Below are 19,521 nucleotides of genomic sequence, written 5' to 3'. Positions count from 1 at the left end.
TCTTGGATTGTTTCCACCTTTTGACTACTGTGAATAATGTTCTTGTTTTTCATGGGAGGATGCTGGTATGTTTACTCCCTAGTTCATGCAAGTTTCTCAGGGAACGTGCTACTGCCAGGAGAAAGTATTTTTTCCTGTCAGCAAATTCCATTTGAATCAGTGGCATTCTGAAGGGACGAACTTGCAGAGTAGAGATTTTTTGTGTGTGTGACCCTGGAGCCTCTGCCAGCCCTGGAGTTGATTGTGGTATAAGGGAACTGATGGTTTTTGCACACCTACTCTGTGCCTGTTACTTGACCTACCCGAAGGTAGCTGATGTAACTTTACTCCTGAGGAGCTGTGTGCTCAGGGGCTCCCAGTCAGAGCAGCAAACCTGACTCAGTATTGAGTCTTTGTGGTCGCACAACTCGTGGTTGTTTCTAGCTCACCACTTTCGTCGTTTTGTATTCTACATGTTAGGTCCCTTGCGATGTCAAGGGAGGATGTGAGTGTGGCCAAATGAGAAAGTATCACATTGTTGAGAGAAGGCAGCTTTTTTCCCAAATCCCATTGATTTTTAGCCTCTTCTTCTTTCTCATTGTCTAGGAAACCACTGGCAATAACTATTTCCAGGTGGTTTGTTTAGACTTCAGGGCGGCTGGGTCAGTGGAAAGATGAGGGATCTAGTTGGCCGTCCTAGGTTCTGGTTCTGGCTCTGTTCCTAGCTCAGGGGTCCTGGGCAAGCTGCTCTACTCCTTAGCGTCTCAGGGTCTTTGTCACCTTCATTCCTCACAGCCCTGTTCAGAGGCTTAAATGAGACTTTTTGTATAAATGCACCTGAAGAGCTTTTAATTGTTGTTTTCAAAGAGTAATGGCCAAAGATGCAGATTTTGGAGTCAGCCACGTCTAGATTTGGATAGAGATTCTCATGTCTCAGAAATGGATCTAGCACAGCCCTGCACGTCTTAATTAGTATTGCCTGTTCTTCTTGTTGTCGTTAGAAAGAACTCTGAGTCACTGTGTATTTGAGAACTGTTGTATTTTGCTTATTGAATTGTCTTGGAAATAAGAAACGGAAGAAGGGTGTAAGTGGCGTAGAGCAGTGTAAACTGCTGGATGGCCCAGGGATTAGTGCTGGGATTAGCTGAAGTAACTGTTTTCACAAGTCATCTCACTGGAGGGGACACTTCACCTTTTGTTTAGTGAGATTCCAAGTTGAGAGAGAGAAGGGGGAGCCCTTACAAAGCTGTGTGAGTGGGTAGAGAAGAGGAAGTTTTCTGTGAGCCAATGTCCGATGGTGTCCTCCGGGGAGAAGATGAATGCCTCTCCCTACGTGGAGTCAGGCTCAGGGTCAAGGGCTCTGACCTAGAAGGGGACGTAGGTGTTGTTGTAGACTATTAATATATCAGAACACAGTGTATGATAAGAATGGTTACGACTAACATCAAGGGTGTATTTTCCTTTTTAACATAACAGCGTAACAGTCACTTCAAGAAAATTCTTAAAGTCATTCACTTTAACACTGTTTTTCATTCTTACTAGATCTTCTGTCTTTGCATATGTGTTCATATTTTTCATATGCTAACAATGTATTTATTATTGTGTACTGTTTTCACTTAATTTTTGGAAACAAGGACCAAAAGTAACACCTCTAGAAGAGTTATAGTTTGAGGGTCATCATCGAGGGAGGTTTTGATTTTTGGAACTGCTCATCTAGAATTACTCTGAGCCTGTGGTGCTCTCTCCAAGAAACATTCTTCATGGTGGAAAATCCTTATTCTTTAGGGTAGATTTAATTTAGGGAAGAGTTGGAGGTCAACACAGAATCAGAGATGTCACAGTTTCAATTCCAGTTTTCAAAATCAGAATTCAGGTGTGGCTCTAAGGCAGAGAGACTGTTGTTTGCTTTGACTTATCAACTGGCTTTTAAAACAGCCCCCAAAGAAGTGACTTGATTGAGGGCACCCTCCTTGGGCAGAGTTCTCAAAGTTCTCATGAAGTTTATGCACAATGCTTATTTATGCATGAAGTTCAACGTATACTCAAAGAAAGAAATCACTCTTATTTGGTATAGTCAAATCTCTCGCTAAGCATTATGATTCAGTTTCCAGTATTGGAAATAAATGGGAAACATGATCCTGTGTTTATACAAAATCACGATGCGAGTGCTGTGTGCAGCTCTGGTCCTAGGGAAGGTATGGTGATGGAGGGCCCTTTGCTGTGGCGGTCAAGGTGAAGGAGGGGCTGGCTGCCCTGTGAAGACGCACCCAAGCTGTGAGGGTGTTTCAGTCTGTAGAGATGAAGGCTTAGGAGGAGATCAGATGATAATCTGAATTCCTAGAGGTCTAGAACCTTGTGAACGTGTTTCTCAAATATAGAAACGCTTGAAGCTAATGATCCCTCTTCAAATTTTGAAAATTTCAGTAATTATAAAGAGAAGGACAGTCAAACCTCAGATATTTATTTGGGGAAAGGGGAGAATGGTCTGTTGCAATTAACAACATTTTCAGTTTACCAAGCGGGTATGTACTTCAGGGCAATGCCCCCGTGACTCAGGAAGGCATTCAGATATGTAACGATTGGTTTTTCCATTGTGTATTTTTAGGAATGCTTTCCTGTCTCCTCCTTTGCCCTGCTCCCCAATACCTCATAATAGGTATTTGTTGAATGAAGTATAGCACTTTACTAGCCTCATGCCAGACTAGTCAAGGACAAGCTTCAGCACAATATGTGAGGTACTTCACCAAGGCAAAGTTAATTGTTCTGGGATAAGCCTGGAAAAAAAAAGAAAGAAAAATTTTCCTCTACTTTAAGCAGAATTTTTTGTTTTGCTTTGTTTTTTTTAAATTGAGATATAATTCACATACTGTAAAATTCACCATTTTGAAGTATACAATTCAGTGGTTTGTAGCGTACTTGCAAGGTGGTTACAGCATCACCACTATCTAATTCCAGAACATTTTCATCACCTCGAAAAGAAACCCTGTACCCGTTAATAGTCACTCCTGTCCTCTGCCTCCACGCCATATTCGGCCCCTGACATCCACTAATCTATTTTCTATCTCTGAGGTTTTGCTAACTCTGGACACTTCATTTAAATCATATAATATGTTGTCTCTTATGTCTGGCGTCTTTCACTTAAGCAAAATGTTTTTAAGATTCATTGATGTTGTAGCATGTATCAGGACTTCATTCCTTTTTATGGCCAAATAATGTTCCATTGTATATTTATAGATACACCACGTTTTAGTTGATGGGTATTTGGGCTGTTTCCACTTTGGGACAATTATGACTAATGCTGCAGTGAACATTTATGTACATGTTTTTGTGTGGACATATGTTTTCAATAATCTTGGTTATATAGCTAGGAGTGGAATTGCTGGATCATATGGTAATTCTATGTTTAACTTTTTCAGGAACTGCCAAACTTTAAGCAAGATTTTGTATAAACACAAGATCATGTTTTCCATTTTGTTTCCAGTCCTGGAAACTGTATGTCAGGATAACAATCTTAAAAAAACCTTAACAAAGGGTATAAAATCCTTAAGAAAGGACGTAAACTTTAAAGCATATTGAAATGGTAAAAAGCTAGAGGTGGAGCAGTTAGAAAAGGTTTACTTAAGTCTTTATTTGCCTCAGTCCCTTAGCCTGTTAAAAAGTGACCTCTGATTGGTAGCTTAAAAATTTTTTTAATGTTTTATTTTGAAGTAATTTTAGAGTTGCAAGAAGTTGCAAAAATTATAGAGTTCTTGTGTACCCTTCTCAGCTTTTCCCAATGATAATATGTTACATAGCCAGGAAATCGACCTGGGTATCATACTGTTGACTAAACTGCAGGTGATTGGTTGCTTTTGATATGGGCTTCCTGCCAGCCCTTATCTATGCTGCTTTTCTCTCCTCTCCTACGTTCTGGCTGGAGGTGGCAGGTACCTGACTTAGGTATTGCTTCTGCTACCCAGACTGACAATGCACACTTAAAAAGACTTGATGATGGATGGGTAGTGCTTTGCTATAGACTGAATATGTTGAAATTCTAACTGACTCCCAATGTGATGGTATTAGGAAATGAAGGGGGGCCTTTGAGAGGTCATGGGGTGGAGCCCTCATGAATGGGATTAGTGCTATCAAAACAAAACCCAAAAACCCTCAAGACCCTGGAGGGTGCTTCCCCCCTTCGGCAAGAAGTCTGTAGTGTGAAACCCAGAAGAGGGCTCTCACCAGAACCTGACCACGCTGGCCTGATCTTGGACTTACAGCCTTTATAACTGTGAGAAATAAATTTCTGTTGTTTGTAAGCCACTTAGTCCATGGTACTTGTTATAGCAGCCTGAACTAAGATAAGATTATTTTCAAGGAAACTAGAAGTGCCAAGCCCTAATTGCTTGGGGTCAGACACTGTGAAGGCCAGTAACTCTCCTGATGGTTCCATCTGTCAAGTGTCAGAATTCTGAGGTGGGGAGTGGTGTTTGGTACAGCAGGGCGGCCAGTGAGGTAGTTCTTTGTTCTGGGTCTGGATTTAATTCCGGGTATTAATTGCCGTCTGCTGCAGTGAACAGAGAGCTGGATGATAAGTCTTATAAGTTGTGCACTAGGCCCCTAATTCCCTGTTCAGCTGTAGTCCATTTTTTTTTTTTTTTTTTGCGGTACGCGGGCCTCTCACTGCTGTGGCCTCTCCCGTTGCGGAGCACAGGCTCCGGACGCGCAGGCTCAGCGGCCATGGCTCACGGGCCCAGCTGCTCCGCGGCATGTGGGATCTTCCCGGACCGGGACACGAACCCGTGTCCCCTGCATCGGCAGGCGGACTCTCAACCACTGCGCCACCAGGGAAGCCCTGTAGTCCATTTTTAACATAGCTGATTTTAATGTTTCTTTCAATTTCTAGCACAGAAGTATAATTCTAGGGAATCAAAAAACTACTTATATTGGGGATAGCAGGAGTATTTATCTGTTTAGACACTACTTTGTCTTAATATTTGAACAAAAATCAATCTTAAAAAACCCAAAAGTTGTTGCTAGAATTCTCTACTTTCATTTTCTGGTAATGTTTGTCATCTGGTATATGTTCCTAAGGAAAGAGCTCACTTTTCACTTTTTATTGAAGGGAAGACAGAAGAAACCTTTAAAAATACATTTCAGAGGGAATGCTGGTTGCTATTGATTATGGTGGGAGGAGCTACACTTAGGAGCCCAGTAGTGGCAGGAATTCTTTGCGAAATACAGCTGGGGCTGGGTGCGTTGGAAGCAGGAAAAACCAGCAGGACGTGGGAGGGGCTGCTTGCAGGAGAAGCTTCCTCCTCACAGATGTGAGGTGATCAGCTTTTCTCTTCTTTTTTTTTTTAATATTTATTTATTTGGCTATGTTGGGTCTTAGCTGCAGCATGTGGGATCTTCTTTGAGGCATGCAGGATCTTTCGTTGCAGTGTGCAGGCTCTTCATTGTGTGTGGGCTTCTCTCTAGTTGTGGCACGTGGACTCCAGAGCGCTTGGGCTCTGTAGTTTGTGGCACACGGGCTCTCTAATTGAGGCCCGCGAGCTCAGTAGTTGTGGCGCACGGGCTTATTGCCCTGCAGCATGTGGGATCTTAGTTCCCCCAACCAGGGATCGAACTCCCGTCCCCTGCATTGTGAGGCGGTTTCTTTACTACTGGCCCACCGGGGAAGTCCCTGATCAGGTTTTCTTTGGGGTTTGCTTTATCCTATTTCTCTGATCCTGCTGCTTGCCCTGAGGTGGGGGTTATGGGAGATGGTTCCAGACAGGAGGGCTGCAGCCACAGGAGGAGACGAGCCTGTAAGGGAATCTTTTTTTTTTTTTTCATAAATTTGTTTATTTATTTTTGGCTGCGTTGGGTCTTCGTTGCTGCACGCGGGCTTTCTCTAGTTGCAGCAAGCAGGGGCTACTCTTCATTGAGGTGTGTGGGCTTCTCACTGTGGTGGCTTCTCTTTGTTGTGGAGCACGGGCTCTAGGCGCACGGGCTTCAGTAGTTGTGGCTCGTGGGCTCAGTAGTTGTGTCTCATGGGCTCAGTAGTTGTGGCGCGTGGGCTCTAGAGTGCAGGCTCAGTAGTTGTGGCGCATGGGCTCAGTTGCTCCGCAGCATGTGGGATCTTTCTGGACCAGGGCTCAAACCCGTGTCCCCTGTGTGGATTCTTAGCCACTGCGCCACCAGGGAAGTCCCTGTAAGGGGGTCTTATATGGAGAGGGAGGAGGGGGACACGTGGGCTGCGTGGTGTCACCAGAGACTGGCACAGATCAAGTGCCCACAGTGAAGGTGAGCCCGGCTCTCACTCTCCTGGACTCACGAGAGGTGGCAACTGGTTTAAAGTCTCGGGTGGGGTCTTCCCTGGTGGCACAGTGGTTGAGAAGCCGCCTGCCAATGCAGGGGACACGGGTTTGATCCCTGGTCCGGGAAGATCCCACATGCCGCGGAGCAACTGAGCCCATGCGCCACAACTACTGAACCCGTGTGCTGCAACTACTGAAGCCCGCACGCCTAGAGCCCGTGCTCCACAACAAGAGAAGCCACTGCAATGAGAAGCCCATGCACTGCAATGAAGAGTAGCCCCTGCTCACCGCAACTAGACAAAGCCCACATGCAGGAATAAAGACCCAACACAGCCAAAAATAAATTAAAAAAAAACAAAAAAAAGGAAATGTTGTCGTTATGATAAAAAAAAAAAAAAAAGTCTTGGGCGGTGCAGAACTGAGTGGCTGGAGGTATTGTTGAGTATGCATGGTTCCGGAAGTGTACCCAAAGATGGAGAACATGCCCCAGACCCTCTCCCGGCATAGGGCGCCCCTGGCGTGCAGCAGCAGTTTCACCTTCAGTCAGCTAACCATGGGGGCTCCCTCGGTGGGGGAGTTGCGGCACTGTAGCTTAATTCCCGTGCTTAGCACCCTCGCTGAGAAGTGTTCCAGAAATGTCAGTCCCTCCAAAATCTGCTGATGTAACTGAGTCCAAGCTCGTACTGCTCACGGCATAACAGGCCAGTAAGTTGAGAGGCGAGCTGCTGGGGCAAGGAGTAGCCACTGTATTTGGAAAGCCAGCAGACCGAGGAGATGGTAGACTAGCGTCTCAAAGAACCATCTTCCCTGAGTTAGAATTCTGGCTTCTTTAATACTAACAGGGGAGGTGGGTAAGGGCCTGGTTCCTGCCAGACTTGGAAGGGGTTGTGTTAATTTCTTCCTTCTTGCAGCTAATCACAGGTAGGCCTGGTCAGGATGTTTCCTGTGAGCTAAACAAAGGTATTTTAGCTTAATGCTCATTACCTGGGAGGCAGGGTTCCCAGAGATGGGTCAGTATGTATAATTTAATCTTATAGGCAACATCCCTTTAGTGATTAACTTGTAGTAGAATAATAAGGTTCTTCCCTATTACACTGACAGAACATTGAATTATTGCCAAGGCCCACTGAGGAGTTTGTAGCATTTAAAATCCAGCATAGATAAGGTAGCCATGAACCCTCATTCCGAACATTAATGATATTACCCCTTTTCTTATACCCCTCCCTTCTTGGAAAACTGGGAGATAATTTTTTTTTTTTTTTTTACCATTTGCAGCCTCCCTATGGGGAGGTGTGTGTGTGTTGTAGTGATCAATTTCTCTTAGAATTTAATGACAAGAGATTTCTTACTTCAGAATAGATAACCCCTTAGTATACAAAGAGACCTATGTACCACATCTCGTTTCCCTCTTTGCCTTCATGTCTGGAAAATTTGGAGTTAAATATAATACCCAAGGCCGTTAGCCATTCACACTCAAGTTTTTGGCAGAATGTTCTGTCTCTCTTTTTAGCCCCACAGGAAATTGCTTTAATAATTGACTTTCAGGGGAACTGAGGCCGAAGTTTTTCTTGTGTAGAAGCATTTGTGTGGTGTTTATATATGCTGTCTCCTCAATACCCACAATAATTAGCATCCCCCCCATTTTACTGATCCAGAAACTGAGCAGCAAGTTTAAAGGAGCCTGAGACCTTGAGCTCTTGGTGACAAGGTCTGGATTCCAACCCAGCTCTTGCTTTCCGAGGCTAATGTCCACTTCCCTCCCATGGGTGCCTTCCAGCCTCCCTGAATCCAAGCTAGTTCCCTGTTTCCTGGTCCTAAAGTGTTCATCTGTAATTGCTCGTAATTCCGCAAAAGGTGGAAGTGGATTCTGGATTAAAGAAGGTATACCTGGAAACTTGGGGGAAGGGCACAAGTAACAAAATACAGGAGACCTTGTAAAGAGGCCGTGGGATTGGACAGAGGGGACAGGATCGCAGGCCCTCCTGCCCCTCCCCCACTGCGATGTGGCATCCAGGGATGGGAGGGGCCCTGTGCAGGGACATGGGAACCAGGGACAGATATCGTAGCAGTCCGGAATTCATTCTGGAAGAAATCTCGAACATTCCTCTGTTTGAGTCAGGCTCCAGTGGCTTTTAAAAATAGGCTCGTACCAACAGACAACCCAAACTACATCCATCATCAGGCTAGAGCAGCACATGTAAGGACAAGTCGGGGGAAGCAGGCTTGGCTCTGACACTCAGACTACCATGGTAATTATAATAATCATACTTCATTTGGGCAGGCCTTCACTGCTTACAGAACACTCCTTCCCACATGAGTGCTTCATAGCCTTCATGCTGTCGTGCTGTTGTTATTGCCAGTTTACAGTTAAGGAAATGGAGGCTCGGGTTGCACCGCTAGTTGAGGGGCAGAGCTGGAACTTGGACTGAGATCTTGTTAATGAAGTAAGTATGCCTCGTTTGGGGTGGGAGGAGGTGCGGGGAGCACAGAGCACTGGGTTCCCTATCCTGCAAGTTCAAGAAGGCTTCAGCTCGCTGGTTGTCATCTTGAGGTGAAAGATGGACGCCTCTGAGACGTGACCGCGGGCAGATGAGGTGTGGACCCTCGTGCGGGAGCGAGGCCACCTTCGCCATTGCACCTTTGAACGCACAGAGGACGTCCAGATTTCAAGTGTGTGTAGACAGTTCTGTCCGAAGAGTTCAGGACATCTCTTGGTGCCTGAGAGGCTGACAAGCCTGAGGGCAGATAGGATCACCTGGTAAAATTCACTACTTGAAGTTGTTTCTGAACAGTGTGTTTTTAGAGATTATGAACGATGAAGGATCATCGTCCTGGCACGCGTCCTCCAGTTACTGCGCTGACTTGGTTTGGGCCTTTCTGCACACCATGTGGGGCTAGCTTGCAGAGGCCACGCCTGCCAGAAACTGCCTTTCTTTTCATTGTTCTTTTCCTCTGAATCAATTTCTTTTCCCTTTGGCTGTTGACTGCTTATTATAGAACCAAAAGTTATTTTCTCTTTATCGTAGCTGTAGGCAAATCTAGTAGTGTTTCCTTTCTGTTTCTTCTTTTTCTTTTTGATGGTGCTAAAGTTTGGAACATGTCTTCCTATATTTATACATATAATTTATGATAATGATTTGTGTCTGTGATATCAGATATGCTGGAGAACTAAATACGATTGTTTGATAAATGGCTGGGGAGATAGAAATAGGTGGCCCGGCATAAGCATGAACATTTTTGCCCTCTGGGGGTATTTTAAGTAACCATCTTTGTTTTCCCAGTCTCCCTTGCCTTGTACATCTCTCTTCCCCGCCTCAGTTCTTACTCATGTCTGTACACTTCTTTTGTTAATTTCGTTCCTGTGTTCTGTTTCACATACACCTTTACAGTCTCCTGGCCACGTTCCCATCTTGGCCAGTCCTTTCTCTGAAGTTGGTATGTGCTTGGTGGGCTACTTTCACCCAATTTGTGTCTGTGGAATTGTCTGGTGCACTGTCCACCAATTACCTAAGGGTCCTTTTTGCTGAGAAGACAGAACACTACTAGGGAGATTGGTTCTTAAAGAGTTTCCTTAAAAAATGCTGAGGCCTGTGTGTGAAAGGAGAACCTAGAGCTGCATCCTCAGCACCCATATTCCCTTCGGTCACTCTGTTTCCAGAGTGGAAAAGATGTCTTCTGAGAGGCACGCAATCACTAAAGAAAAGTCAGAGGTGGACCAGCTTTGAAAGCAAAACCCATCCCTTCAGCCCCAGCGAATTGAATGACCTCTAACACGCACGGTCTCTCGGTTGGCACAGGTGACAAGACTACCTTCCAGCTGCAGGTTCGACAGGTGGAGGATTATCCAGTGGACTTGTACTACCTGATGGACCTCTCTCTGTCCATGAAGGATGACTTGGACAACATACGGAGCCTGGGCACCAAGCTTGCTGAGGAGATGAGGAAGCTCACCAGCAACTTCCGCTTGGGGTTTGGGTCTTTTGTAGACAAGAACATCTCTCCTTTCTCCTACACGGCGCCGAGGTACCAGACCAACCCGTGCATTGGGTGAGTGACCAGCTGCCCTTCTGTTGGGTATTCAAGGATTGGGGAATGGATCAGTGGGAAGACTGAGCCTAAAGAAAGGCCTAGGGAGGTCATATCTGGGTGCGGGGAGGGAACCTGGCTAAGGTGTTAAATTTGATGAAGGATAATCCAGCTCTGTCCTCTCTCTGCCTGCGAAGAGATAAATTGTTACAAGGTTGCATAAAGATACAATGATGATAGCTCATTTGTTTTCCTACCTGCCAGACACAGCACTGTTTTCTACATTAATAGATTTTAGAGAGTGTTCTCAGGAAGTGATAGACCCCGGTGATCAGGGAGGGAGCAGGCAGAACAACTTAAACTATCTCCTTGTTTGGAGTGACTGAGATGTTTGGAATAAATGAATCAAAGTCGGTTCCTATTGTTTATATACATAACTATAACTTAACTTGACAAAACAAAATGAAAACCCTGCCCTTTATAGGTGTGATTTTTTTTTTTTTTTTTTCCAACATAAGTACTTGAATTAGAAAATATTCGACAGGGCTTCCCTGGTGGCGCAGTGGTTAAGAGTCCGCGTGCCAATGCAGGGGACACAGGTTCGAGCCCTGGTCCGAGAAGATCCCACATGCCGTGGAGCAACTAAGCCCGTGCGCCACAACTACTGAGCCTGTACTCTAGAGCCTGCGAGCCACGACTACTGAGCCCTTGTGCCACAACTACTGAACCTGTACTCTAGAGCCTGTGTGCCACAACTACTGAAGCCCGCATGCCTAGAGCCCATGCTCTGCAACAAGAGAAGCCACTGCAATGAGAAGCCTGCACACCACAACGAAGAGTAGCCCCCCACTCGCGGCAACTAGAGAAAGCCCGCACACAGCAACAAAAACCCGATGCAGCCAAAAATAAATAAAATAAATAAATTTTAAAAATTAAAAATAATATTTTAAAAAGAAAATTTTCGAGTAATTATTAGAGAACAAGAGTTTCTAACTACTGCAGTGAGCAAATCCAAAAGTATGTAATGACTCAAACTTGAAGGAAGTTTATTTTCTGCTAACCTAAGTGCAAATGGGTCTCCTGATCAGTGGACACCTGTCCTCTAAGCAGTGACTCGGGGTCCCAGGCTCCATTGGTTCACATGTGGCTTCTAAGGTCATCATGCCTGGAGGACTGCTCATAGGAGGATCCTATGGACCAGGATAGAGTGGCCTTTGCTTCTACATTCTGCTCTACAGAGCTGGGTTCTAGCGGGGAGGCTGGGAACTAGGTTAGCTGTGCGCAGTGGAAGAGGAAAGGGGATGGTGAATAGGTCCCTGCCCTAGTGCATTTGTGTATTGGAGGTGGAGGGCCACTTCCTCCAACTCCCCAATACAACCTTTGTGAAGGTGGTTTGTTTCCTTTCTGGGCTTTCATGTGTTCTTTTAAATGGCAAGATTATGCAGTGTGACAATGAGTGATAACCTTCAACTTTTTCTTGACTCATTTCCATGTTCAGCTTTGGTTAGGCTTTGGCATGTGAGGCCCCAGAGCATCGCTAGATGAGGAATAGCTAAGACTTATGTTCTTACTAAGTGTCAGGCACCCACTGCACTTCATACCTTATATGGATTATCCCATTTAAATCTCGTAGCAATCTTTTGAGGTCTCTAGAAGTGAGCTGTATTTTATTTTATTTATTTATTTTATTATTATTAAATTATTTTTGGCTGCGTTCGGTCTTCGTTGCTGCACGCAGGATCTCTAGTTGCAGCGAGTGGGGTCTGCGTTGAGGTGCACGGGCTTCTCATTGAGGTGGCTTCTCTTGTTGCGGAGCACAGGCTCTAGGCACGCAGGCTCAGTAGTTGTGGTTCACGGGCTCTAGAGCACAGGCTCAGTAGTTGTGGCACACGGGCTTAATTGCTCCTCAGCACGTGGGATCTTCCCGGGCCAGGGATCGAACCCGTGTCCCCTGCACTGGCAGGCGGATTGTTAACCACTGAGCCACCAGGGAGGTCCTGGTGAGCTGTATTTTAAAGATGAGGAAACCGAGGCTTAGAAGGATTACACAAATAGTAAGGGGTAGACTTGGAATATGAATCAGGATGAACTACTTCCAGAGTCTGTTTCCATCAACATGATGCTTATTTTTTCCCCATCTAAATCACACTGCCACCCAGATGCTTTCCTTGAGTTTGAGTAATAATACCCATTCCAAAACCACCCACCCTTCTAGGCACTTGCCTAAGGGTAATGTTAGGCTATGCTGCAGTAACAAGCAAACCCCAGATCTCAGTGGCTCAACACAATGAAAATTTATTTCTTGCTTGTAAAAATCTGATGGGAGCTGCTTTCTGTGGCGGCTCTTCTTCAAGTGGTGACTCAGGGATTCGGGCATCTTGTGATGTCATTTTCGATTCTTTGTCTCCTTGGCTGCCCCTGAGGGGAAGAGAGCTGCTCGTGAGCCCCTGAGCCTAACTTCTTGTCCCCGCTTTGGCAGCCTCAGAAGTCCCCAGCTCTGGGTTGGACTGGGGGGTGGGGGTGAGGTGGTATTTATGCTGGCATTGTATGTTCTGAATCCTTCCTGACCCTTCTGTACACACTCCTAGAAGCTAACTTAGATCTTTCCTGGGATTGCAATGACACAACAGTGGAAAAAACAATAAGATAAGAAGAAATTTTAGATACAAACGAGATTCTAAGTTCCTTAGCCACAGAGAGACACTAGGTGTCCTCACTTTCTGGGTTTAGATTCCTCCTGGCCACAGGTAGCTGCTGGCATTATTGTCACTTTGGTCCTGTCCCCAAGGCCCTTTTCAGCTGCATCCCAGTGCCACATGTCTTTTTGTTGGAGTTCTGCTACTCACCCGGAGCAACAGCATCTTAACCCCAAATGTTTTCAGTTCATCCGGAATAGTGATTCTGTCTGCTACTTTTCACCTCCGCCCTCTGGTTGGGTCCTGTCTCCTGAGAGACAGGGTGTGTCTCTACTTTGATTCTTCTGGGGACCATCGGCGAACTGTCAGATGCTAGATGGGAGGCTGGCAGAGGGTGAAGGACTGGCCTGGGGCCCTCAGCATTGAATATTCCAGGTTATCGCACTCTCCTTATTCAGAGCTACTTCTCCAAGCCCTAGAAGGCAGAACCAACTGCAGACAGTAGAAGTTTTGACAGTGAGTACAAGGCACACTGACAGGCTGCTTGGGAGACAGGAAATCCGGTGAAAGAATGGGAGTTTGGAAGGAATCATCAGGTCTGAGTTATACAGATCTCTCTTCCCTAAGCTGGGCAGCATGAAAGGGGAGTCACCGCATGGCTCAGTGAGCAGGCTGGGATGTATCTCCCGCGTCCAGGCAGTGGACTCTGTGTGGTTGCCTGGGTATCCTCGGAGATTCCCCACGGTTCCTGGAGGAGAACAGAGCAAGCGGGGGGATGTAATCAGGCTGTTTCTGTTCTTGATTCAGCCTGTACATGTGCTTTATTTGCGTTCCTAAGTGTTTTTTTTTGTTTTTTTGCGGCACACGGGCCTCTCACTGCTGTGGCCCCTCCCGTTGCGGAGCACAGGCTCCAGACGCGCAGGCTCAGCGGCCATGGCTCACGGGCCCAGCCGCTCCGCGGCATGTGGGATCTTCCCGGACCGGGGCACGAACCCATGTCCCCTGCATCGGCAGGCAGACTCTCAACCACTGCGCCACCAGGGAAGCCCTTTCCTAAGTTTTAATGGCACTGTGAATTAGTTACCAACAGTTAAAAATAAAAGATTTAACAAAGAATAGCCAGGATTTTAGGTTTTCTCAAAAAACTAGGAGGTCTAGTAAAGCCAGCCTTGTCCCACATGTTGTTTGGCTGCCACAGTCCCTACCACTCCCCCTCGTCTCCCAGCTGGGCTGCTTCATTGGTTCTGTTATCAGGCCCTCTCCAGGTTCTTGGACAGCAATACCATAGAAACGAATATTGCTCCCACAAGACTCTTAGGCAAACGAAGCTTTTTATTGAAAGGATAGCTTGTGCACAAGGGAGAAGGTGGAAAAGAGTGTCAATTCCCCGAGGACTTTCTGGGAAGGGGTTTTAAAGGCAGTGTGAGGGAGGAGGCCACAGGGTGCCTGAGCAGCTTGTGCTCAGTTCTTGGATTGGTTGGCATGGAGGTGAAGTTTGGAGCATCATCAACCTTCAGGTTTCAAGCAGTCTGGGGTCCATGTGTCCGCAGTCGGCAGTTTTCATCTGGGGGCCTGCTTCCTGCTAAAACACCTTAGGAATGCGTGTCAAGCTTTTATCTATATCTTTCAGGGAACTGGGAGTTCGGCAATTCTGCTAGGTGGCGGATTTATAGTTCCGCTTTTGTCCTTTGGAAACCATGTACAGACGTCAGTGGAACAGAGATAGAGCTAATCTTTTACTCCTGTGAGTCTCTGGTTGTTGTCTCAGAAGCCCAAGCTTTTAGGTGCTGTTTTTCTGGCCTGTCAAGCCCGTTTTCTCAAGGTCGTTCCCTTGGTCCTTTTCCAAAATGGCTGTCCTGTTGTCTTCCTGTCTCAGTTAGAGTTCCATGCTTGGCTCCGTAGTTGCCGTCTGTGATCCTTGTCTGTTCTTTTCCTTCAGCTCATGTGGAGAGAAAAATCACAGCGTTCTCTCTCAATGGTACCTTCTGTTAGGTTGTTTTCCCCTGTGGTGGTGTGGAAGCAGCAGCAGTAGCCCCGGGAAGTTTTGGGGAGATGGGGAGTCAGGAGGAGTGATTTAACCGCCTGTGCAGGACATCTCAGAAGAGAACCAGTTTTGTTTTTTTTTGTTTTTTTTTTTTTTTTGCGGTACGCAGGCCTCTCACCGTTGTGGCCTCTCCCGTTGCGGAGTACAGGCTCCGGACGCGCAGGCTCAGCGGCCATGGCTCACGGGCCCAGCCGCTCCGCGGCATGTGGGATCTTCCCGGACCGGGGCACGGACCTGTGTCCCCTGCATCGGCAGGTGGACTCTCAACCACTGCGCCACCAGGGAAGCCCTTCGTGGGGCTTTCTTGAGGTTTGTCCCGCCTCCTCCGGATGTTTCGGCCAAAGAATCAAAATCCTAGACTTATCCCCTCCCATCTTAGAATGAACCAGAAATGCCAGAGCTGAAGTAAGTAGTACCAGAGCTGCCATAAGAAGAGAAAAAAAAAGTAATTTGATCATCAGATTAAAGAACTGTTGAACTGCTATTCTGAGTAATAGAAATAGTGTTCCTGGGAAGAGTCACATGATATTCACTGGTAGAGGGTTTGATGGATTAATCCGACCTGTTATTTCTGGTTCTGAACACTTTTTCTTTTGTTAGAGGTATTAGGCTGTTGCTGATATACATGCCATGTGTCATTTATATGCGGCATCTAAAAAGGCCAAGCTCATAGAAACAGGCAGTAGAGTGGTGATTGGCCAGGGAAGGGGGAAATGTTGGTCAAAGGGTACAAACTTACAGTTATAAGATGAATACATTCTGGAGCTCTAATGTACAGCATGGTGGTGATAGGCAACGGTACTGGACTTGAAATATACAATTGTATACTTGAAAGTCGTTCAGAGAGTACATCTTAAGGGTTCTCACCACACACACACAAAATAGAAATACATCTGTAAAAATCTTTGCAAGTGAGATAATACATTTCATCCTTCATCATTTATATTTTTTCTTACCCTTTGTATTTCTCCCAAGAGGTCATGGTACTCCTTCACCCCCTTGAAGGTATTATTTCATTGTCTTCTGGCATGTCCTGTGGCTGATGAAAAGTCTTCTATCTAATGGTTTTCCTTCTCTCTGGTGGCTTTTAATATTTCCCTGTGCTTTTCATGTCCTATAATGATATGCATTCCAATGTGGCTAGGTTGGATTTAGTACTTTTATTTGCATTGTTCGGAACTTGCTCTGCTCGTTTAATCTGAGAACATAGCTTTATTCTTGAAAATGTTCAGATGTCATCTGACTCCTGTCTCCGACTCTCTCCATTTTCTTTCTGACGCTACTAGGTGAGTGTTGGAGCCTCTCATTCTAAACTTCATGTTTCTAAATTTTTCTCCCATAACTTCTACCTCTTTCTTTCCCTTAGCTTCATAATAGAAAATTTCTTCCAGTTTATCATTTTGTTCAATTTTTTAAACAAATTTTATTTTATATTGGAGTATAGTCAATTAACAATGTTGTGTTAGTTTTAGGTGTACAGCAAAGTGATTCCATTATACATATACATGTACTTTTTCAAATTCTTCTCCCATTTAGGTTTTTACAGAATATTTAGCAGAGTTCCCTGTGTTATACAGTAGGTCCTTGCTGGTTATCTATTTTAAATATAGCAGTGTATACATGTCAATCCCAAACTCCCGATCTATCCCCACCCCCCCACCCTTCTCCCCTGGTAACCATAAGCTCAGTTCTCTTAAGTCTGTGAGTCTGTTTCTGTTTTGTAAATAAGTTCATTTGTATAATTTTTCTTCTAGATTCCACACATAAGCGACACCATGTGATATTTGTCTCTGTCTGACTTATTTCACTTAGTATGATGATCTCCAGGTCCATCCATGTTGCTGCAATGGCATTATTTCATTCTTTTTAATGGCTGAGTAACGTTCCATTGTGTGTGTGTATATATATATATACCACACCTTTTTTATTTTTTGGCCACGCCACGCAGCTTGTGGGATCTTAGTTCCCCAACCAGGGATTGAACCTGTGCACCCTGAAGTGGAAGTGCAGAGTCCTAACCACCGATTGCCAGGGAATTCCCATATCTTTTCATCTGTTGATGGGCATTTAGGTTGCTTCCACGTCTTGGCTATTGTAAACAGCGCTGCAATGAACATTGGGGTGCATGCATCCTGTCAAATCATGTTTTTCTCCAGATATATGCCCAGGAGTGGGATTGCTGGATCATATGGTAGTTCTATTTTTAGTTTTTTAAGGAATCTCCTTACTGTTCTCCACAGTGGCTGTACCGATTTACATTCCCACCAACAGTGTGGGAGGGTTCCGTTTTCTCCACACCCTCTTCAGCATTTATTGTTTGTAGATTTCTTTTGATGATGGCCATTCTGACTGGTGCGAGGTGATAGCTCATTGTAGTTTTGATTTGCATTTGTCTAATAATTAGTGATGTTGAGCATCTTTTCATGTGCCTCTTGGCCATCTGTATGTCTTCTTTGGAGAAATGTCTGTTTAGGTCTTCTGTCCAGTTTTTGATTGGGTTGTTTGTTTTTTTTGATATTTGAGCCACATGAGCTGTTAGTAAATTTTGGAGACTAATCCTTTGTCAGTCGCACCGTTTGCAAATATTTTCTCCCATTCTGCAGGTTGTCTTTCCGTCTTGTTTATGGTTTCCTTTGCTGTGCAAAAAGCTTTTGAGTTTAATTAGGTCCCATTTGTTTATTTTTATTTCCCTTACTCTGGAGATGGCTTGAGAAAGATATTGCTGCAATTTGTGTCAGAGTGTTGTGCCTATGTTTTCCTCTAAGAGTTTTATAGTATCTGGTCTTACATTTAGGTCTTTAATCCATTTTGAGTTTATTTTTGTGTATGGTATTAAAGAATGTTTTTAAAAAAGAAGTCTATTTATTTATTGATATTTGGCTGTGTAGGGTCTTTGTTGCTGCGTGCGGGCTTTCTCTAGTTGTGGTGAGCAGGGCTACTCTTCGTTGTGGTGCACAGGCTTCTCATTGTGGTGGCTTCTCTTGTTGCGGAGCACGGGCTCTAGGCATGCAGGCTTCAGTAGTTGTGGCGCGCAGGCTCAGTAGTTTTGGCTTGCGGGCTCTAGAGCTCAGGCTCAGTAGTTGTGGCGCACAGGCTTTGTTGCTGTGCGGCATGTGGGATCTTCCCGGACCAGGGCTCGAACCTGTGTCCCCTGCATTGGCAGGGGGATTCTTAACCACTGCGCCACCAGGGAAGTCCCAAGAATGTTCTAATTTCATTTTTTTACATACAGCTGTCCAGTTTTCCTAGCGCCATTTATTGAAGAGACTATCTTTCCTCCATTATATAGTCTTGCCTCCTTTGTCATAGATTAATCGACCGTAGGTGCATGGGTTTATTTCTGGGCTTTCTATCCTATTCCTTTGATCTATATTTTGGTTTTTGTGGCAGTACCTTGTTCTTCAATTTTTTTAATCCATACACTGAAGTTTCATTTTTGAATTTGAGTGACTATTTTTTATTTGGTTCTTTCTTTTAGACTTCTGTTTTTCATACTATTGTTTCATAGCCTTCTGATTTTTTTTTCTTCCTAATAATATCCCATTCTAGTCTTTGGTATTTTTTCCTTCTCCTTGAATGTTTTAAATATCTTTGTTTTAATGTACTTTAGATAAGTTTGTTACCTGTTTCTTGAACTGCAGATCCTGCAGTTGGTTGAATTTGCTGATATTCCTTCATGGTAGTTTATTTCTCATGGGGTCTATAACTTTTTCATTAGTTCCTCTTCATCAGAGGTTGTTTGTGCCCCAGGGGTACTGACTTCCCTGCAGGGTGGTTTTCTGTTCCCTGATGCTAGGATCCTCTGGGTTTCACTGTGGGACTAGTTCTGTTTATTTCTCAGCAGGGGGGTTCCTTCCTTGTAAAAGTAATGAATTCTGACTTGTTTAGGCCTGGAGTTACAATCTTTATGGGTGATTCATCTCACCATGAGCCCAGAGTGCATCTTCCTTGCTTCTCTCCCAGGCCAGTGGCTGGAATTTTTCTGGGTTTGATTTTAGTGACAGGGCAGCTCTTTGTAACGCTCATCTTTATGCAGAGAGCCCTGTTCCAGTGCTCTACCCTGCGCTGGCCTGAGGTCCATTATCTGTCCCTGTTAGAACCTGGCCCCAAGCCCCAGACCTTTGTCAGGCCCCAACACGCTAGGGTGGGGGGGTGGGGGATCCCTTTGCCAGGAGATCCTTGCTCACTTCCCACCTAGTTTAAGTCCGTTCATTTGTGCAATGCTTTTCTCTCCGTTCCTGGCACCTGGGATTTCCCCGCTAAGCTTCCAGTCTTGGCTACATATTAACATTTTTGAAGATTAGATTTTTACCCAGCAGTTCTCTTTGTTTAGAGGAAGAAGAGAGGTCTTGCCCTGTCAGCTCCATGGTCCACAGTATTGTCCTGAAGCATTAGATTGTTTTTTGGATTTGTCTACATCTGGCATCTGCAAATAGGATTCACTTTTCATACACACATGCTCCCCCAGGCTCTTTAAGCACATATATTTTATTCATCTTCCTGGTTCATAATTCTTCATCCAGTGAAGATTTAGTAGGCCCTAAACTGGGGTCCTGTG

At 45.1% G+C, this 19,521-nt stretch overlaps 1 protein-coding gene across 4 annotated transcripts in view; it reads left to right on the top strand.

The window, feature by feature from the left end:
- ITGB5 (integrin subunit beta 5) overlaps nt 1–19,521 on the top strand; it is a 108,954-nt gene that overhangs the window by 20,986 nt on the left and 68,447 nt on the right. For 3 of the 4 annotated variants that reach the window (XM_089910602.1, XM_022567587.3, XM_089910605.1), the window contains exon 4: nt 10,055–10,304. In XM_089910602.1, coding sequence (XP_089766728.1) covers nt 10,055–10,304 — 250 coding nt within the window. Of the gene's footprint in view, nt 1–8,553; nt 8,702–10,054; nt 10,305–19,521 lie in introns of those variants that run through there. The other variant, XM_089910604.1, reaches the window with a different exon arrangement.

This window comes from Delphinapterus leucas, chromosome 4 (genome assembly GCF_059928025.1).
Source record: "Delphinapterus leucas isolate spDelLeu-1000000601 "Yukka" chromosome 4, BTC_Dleu_Yukka2, whole genome shotgun sequence".
In the NCBI taxonomy this organism is placed as follows: domain Eukaryota; kingdom Metazoa; phylum Chordata; class Mammalia; order Artiodactyla; family Monodontidae; genus Delphinapterus; species Delphinapterus leucas.
The sequence above is the reverse complement of the archived record's forward strand: the minus strand, read 5'-3'. Positions and strand labels throughout refer to the sequence as shown.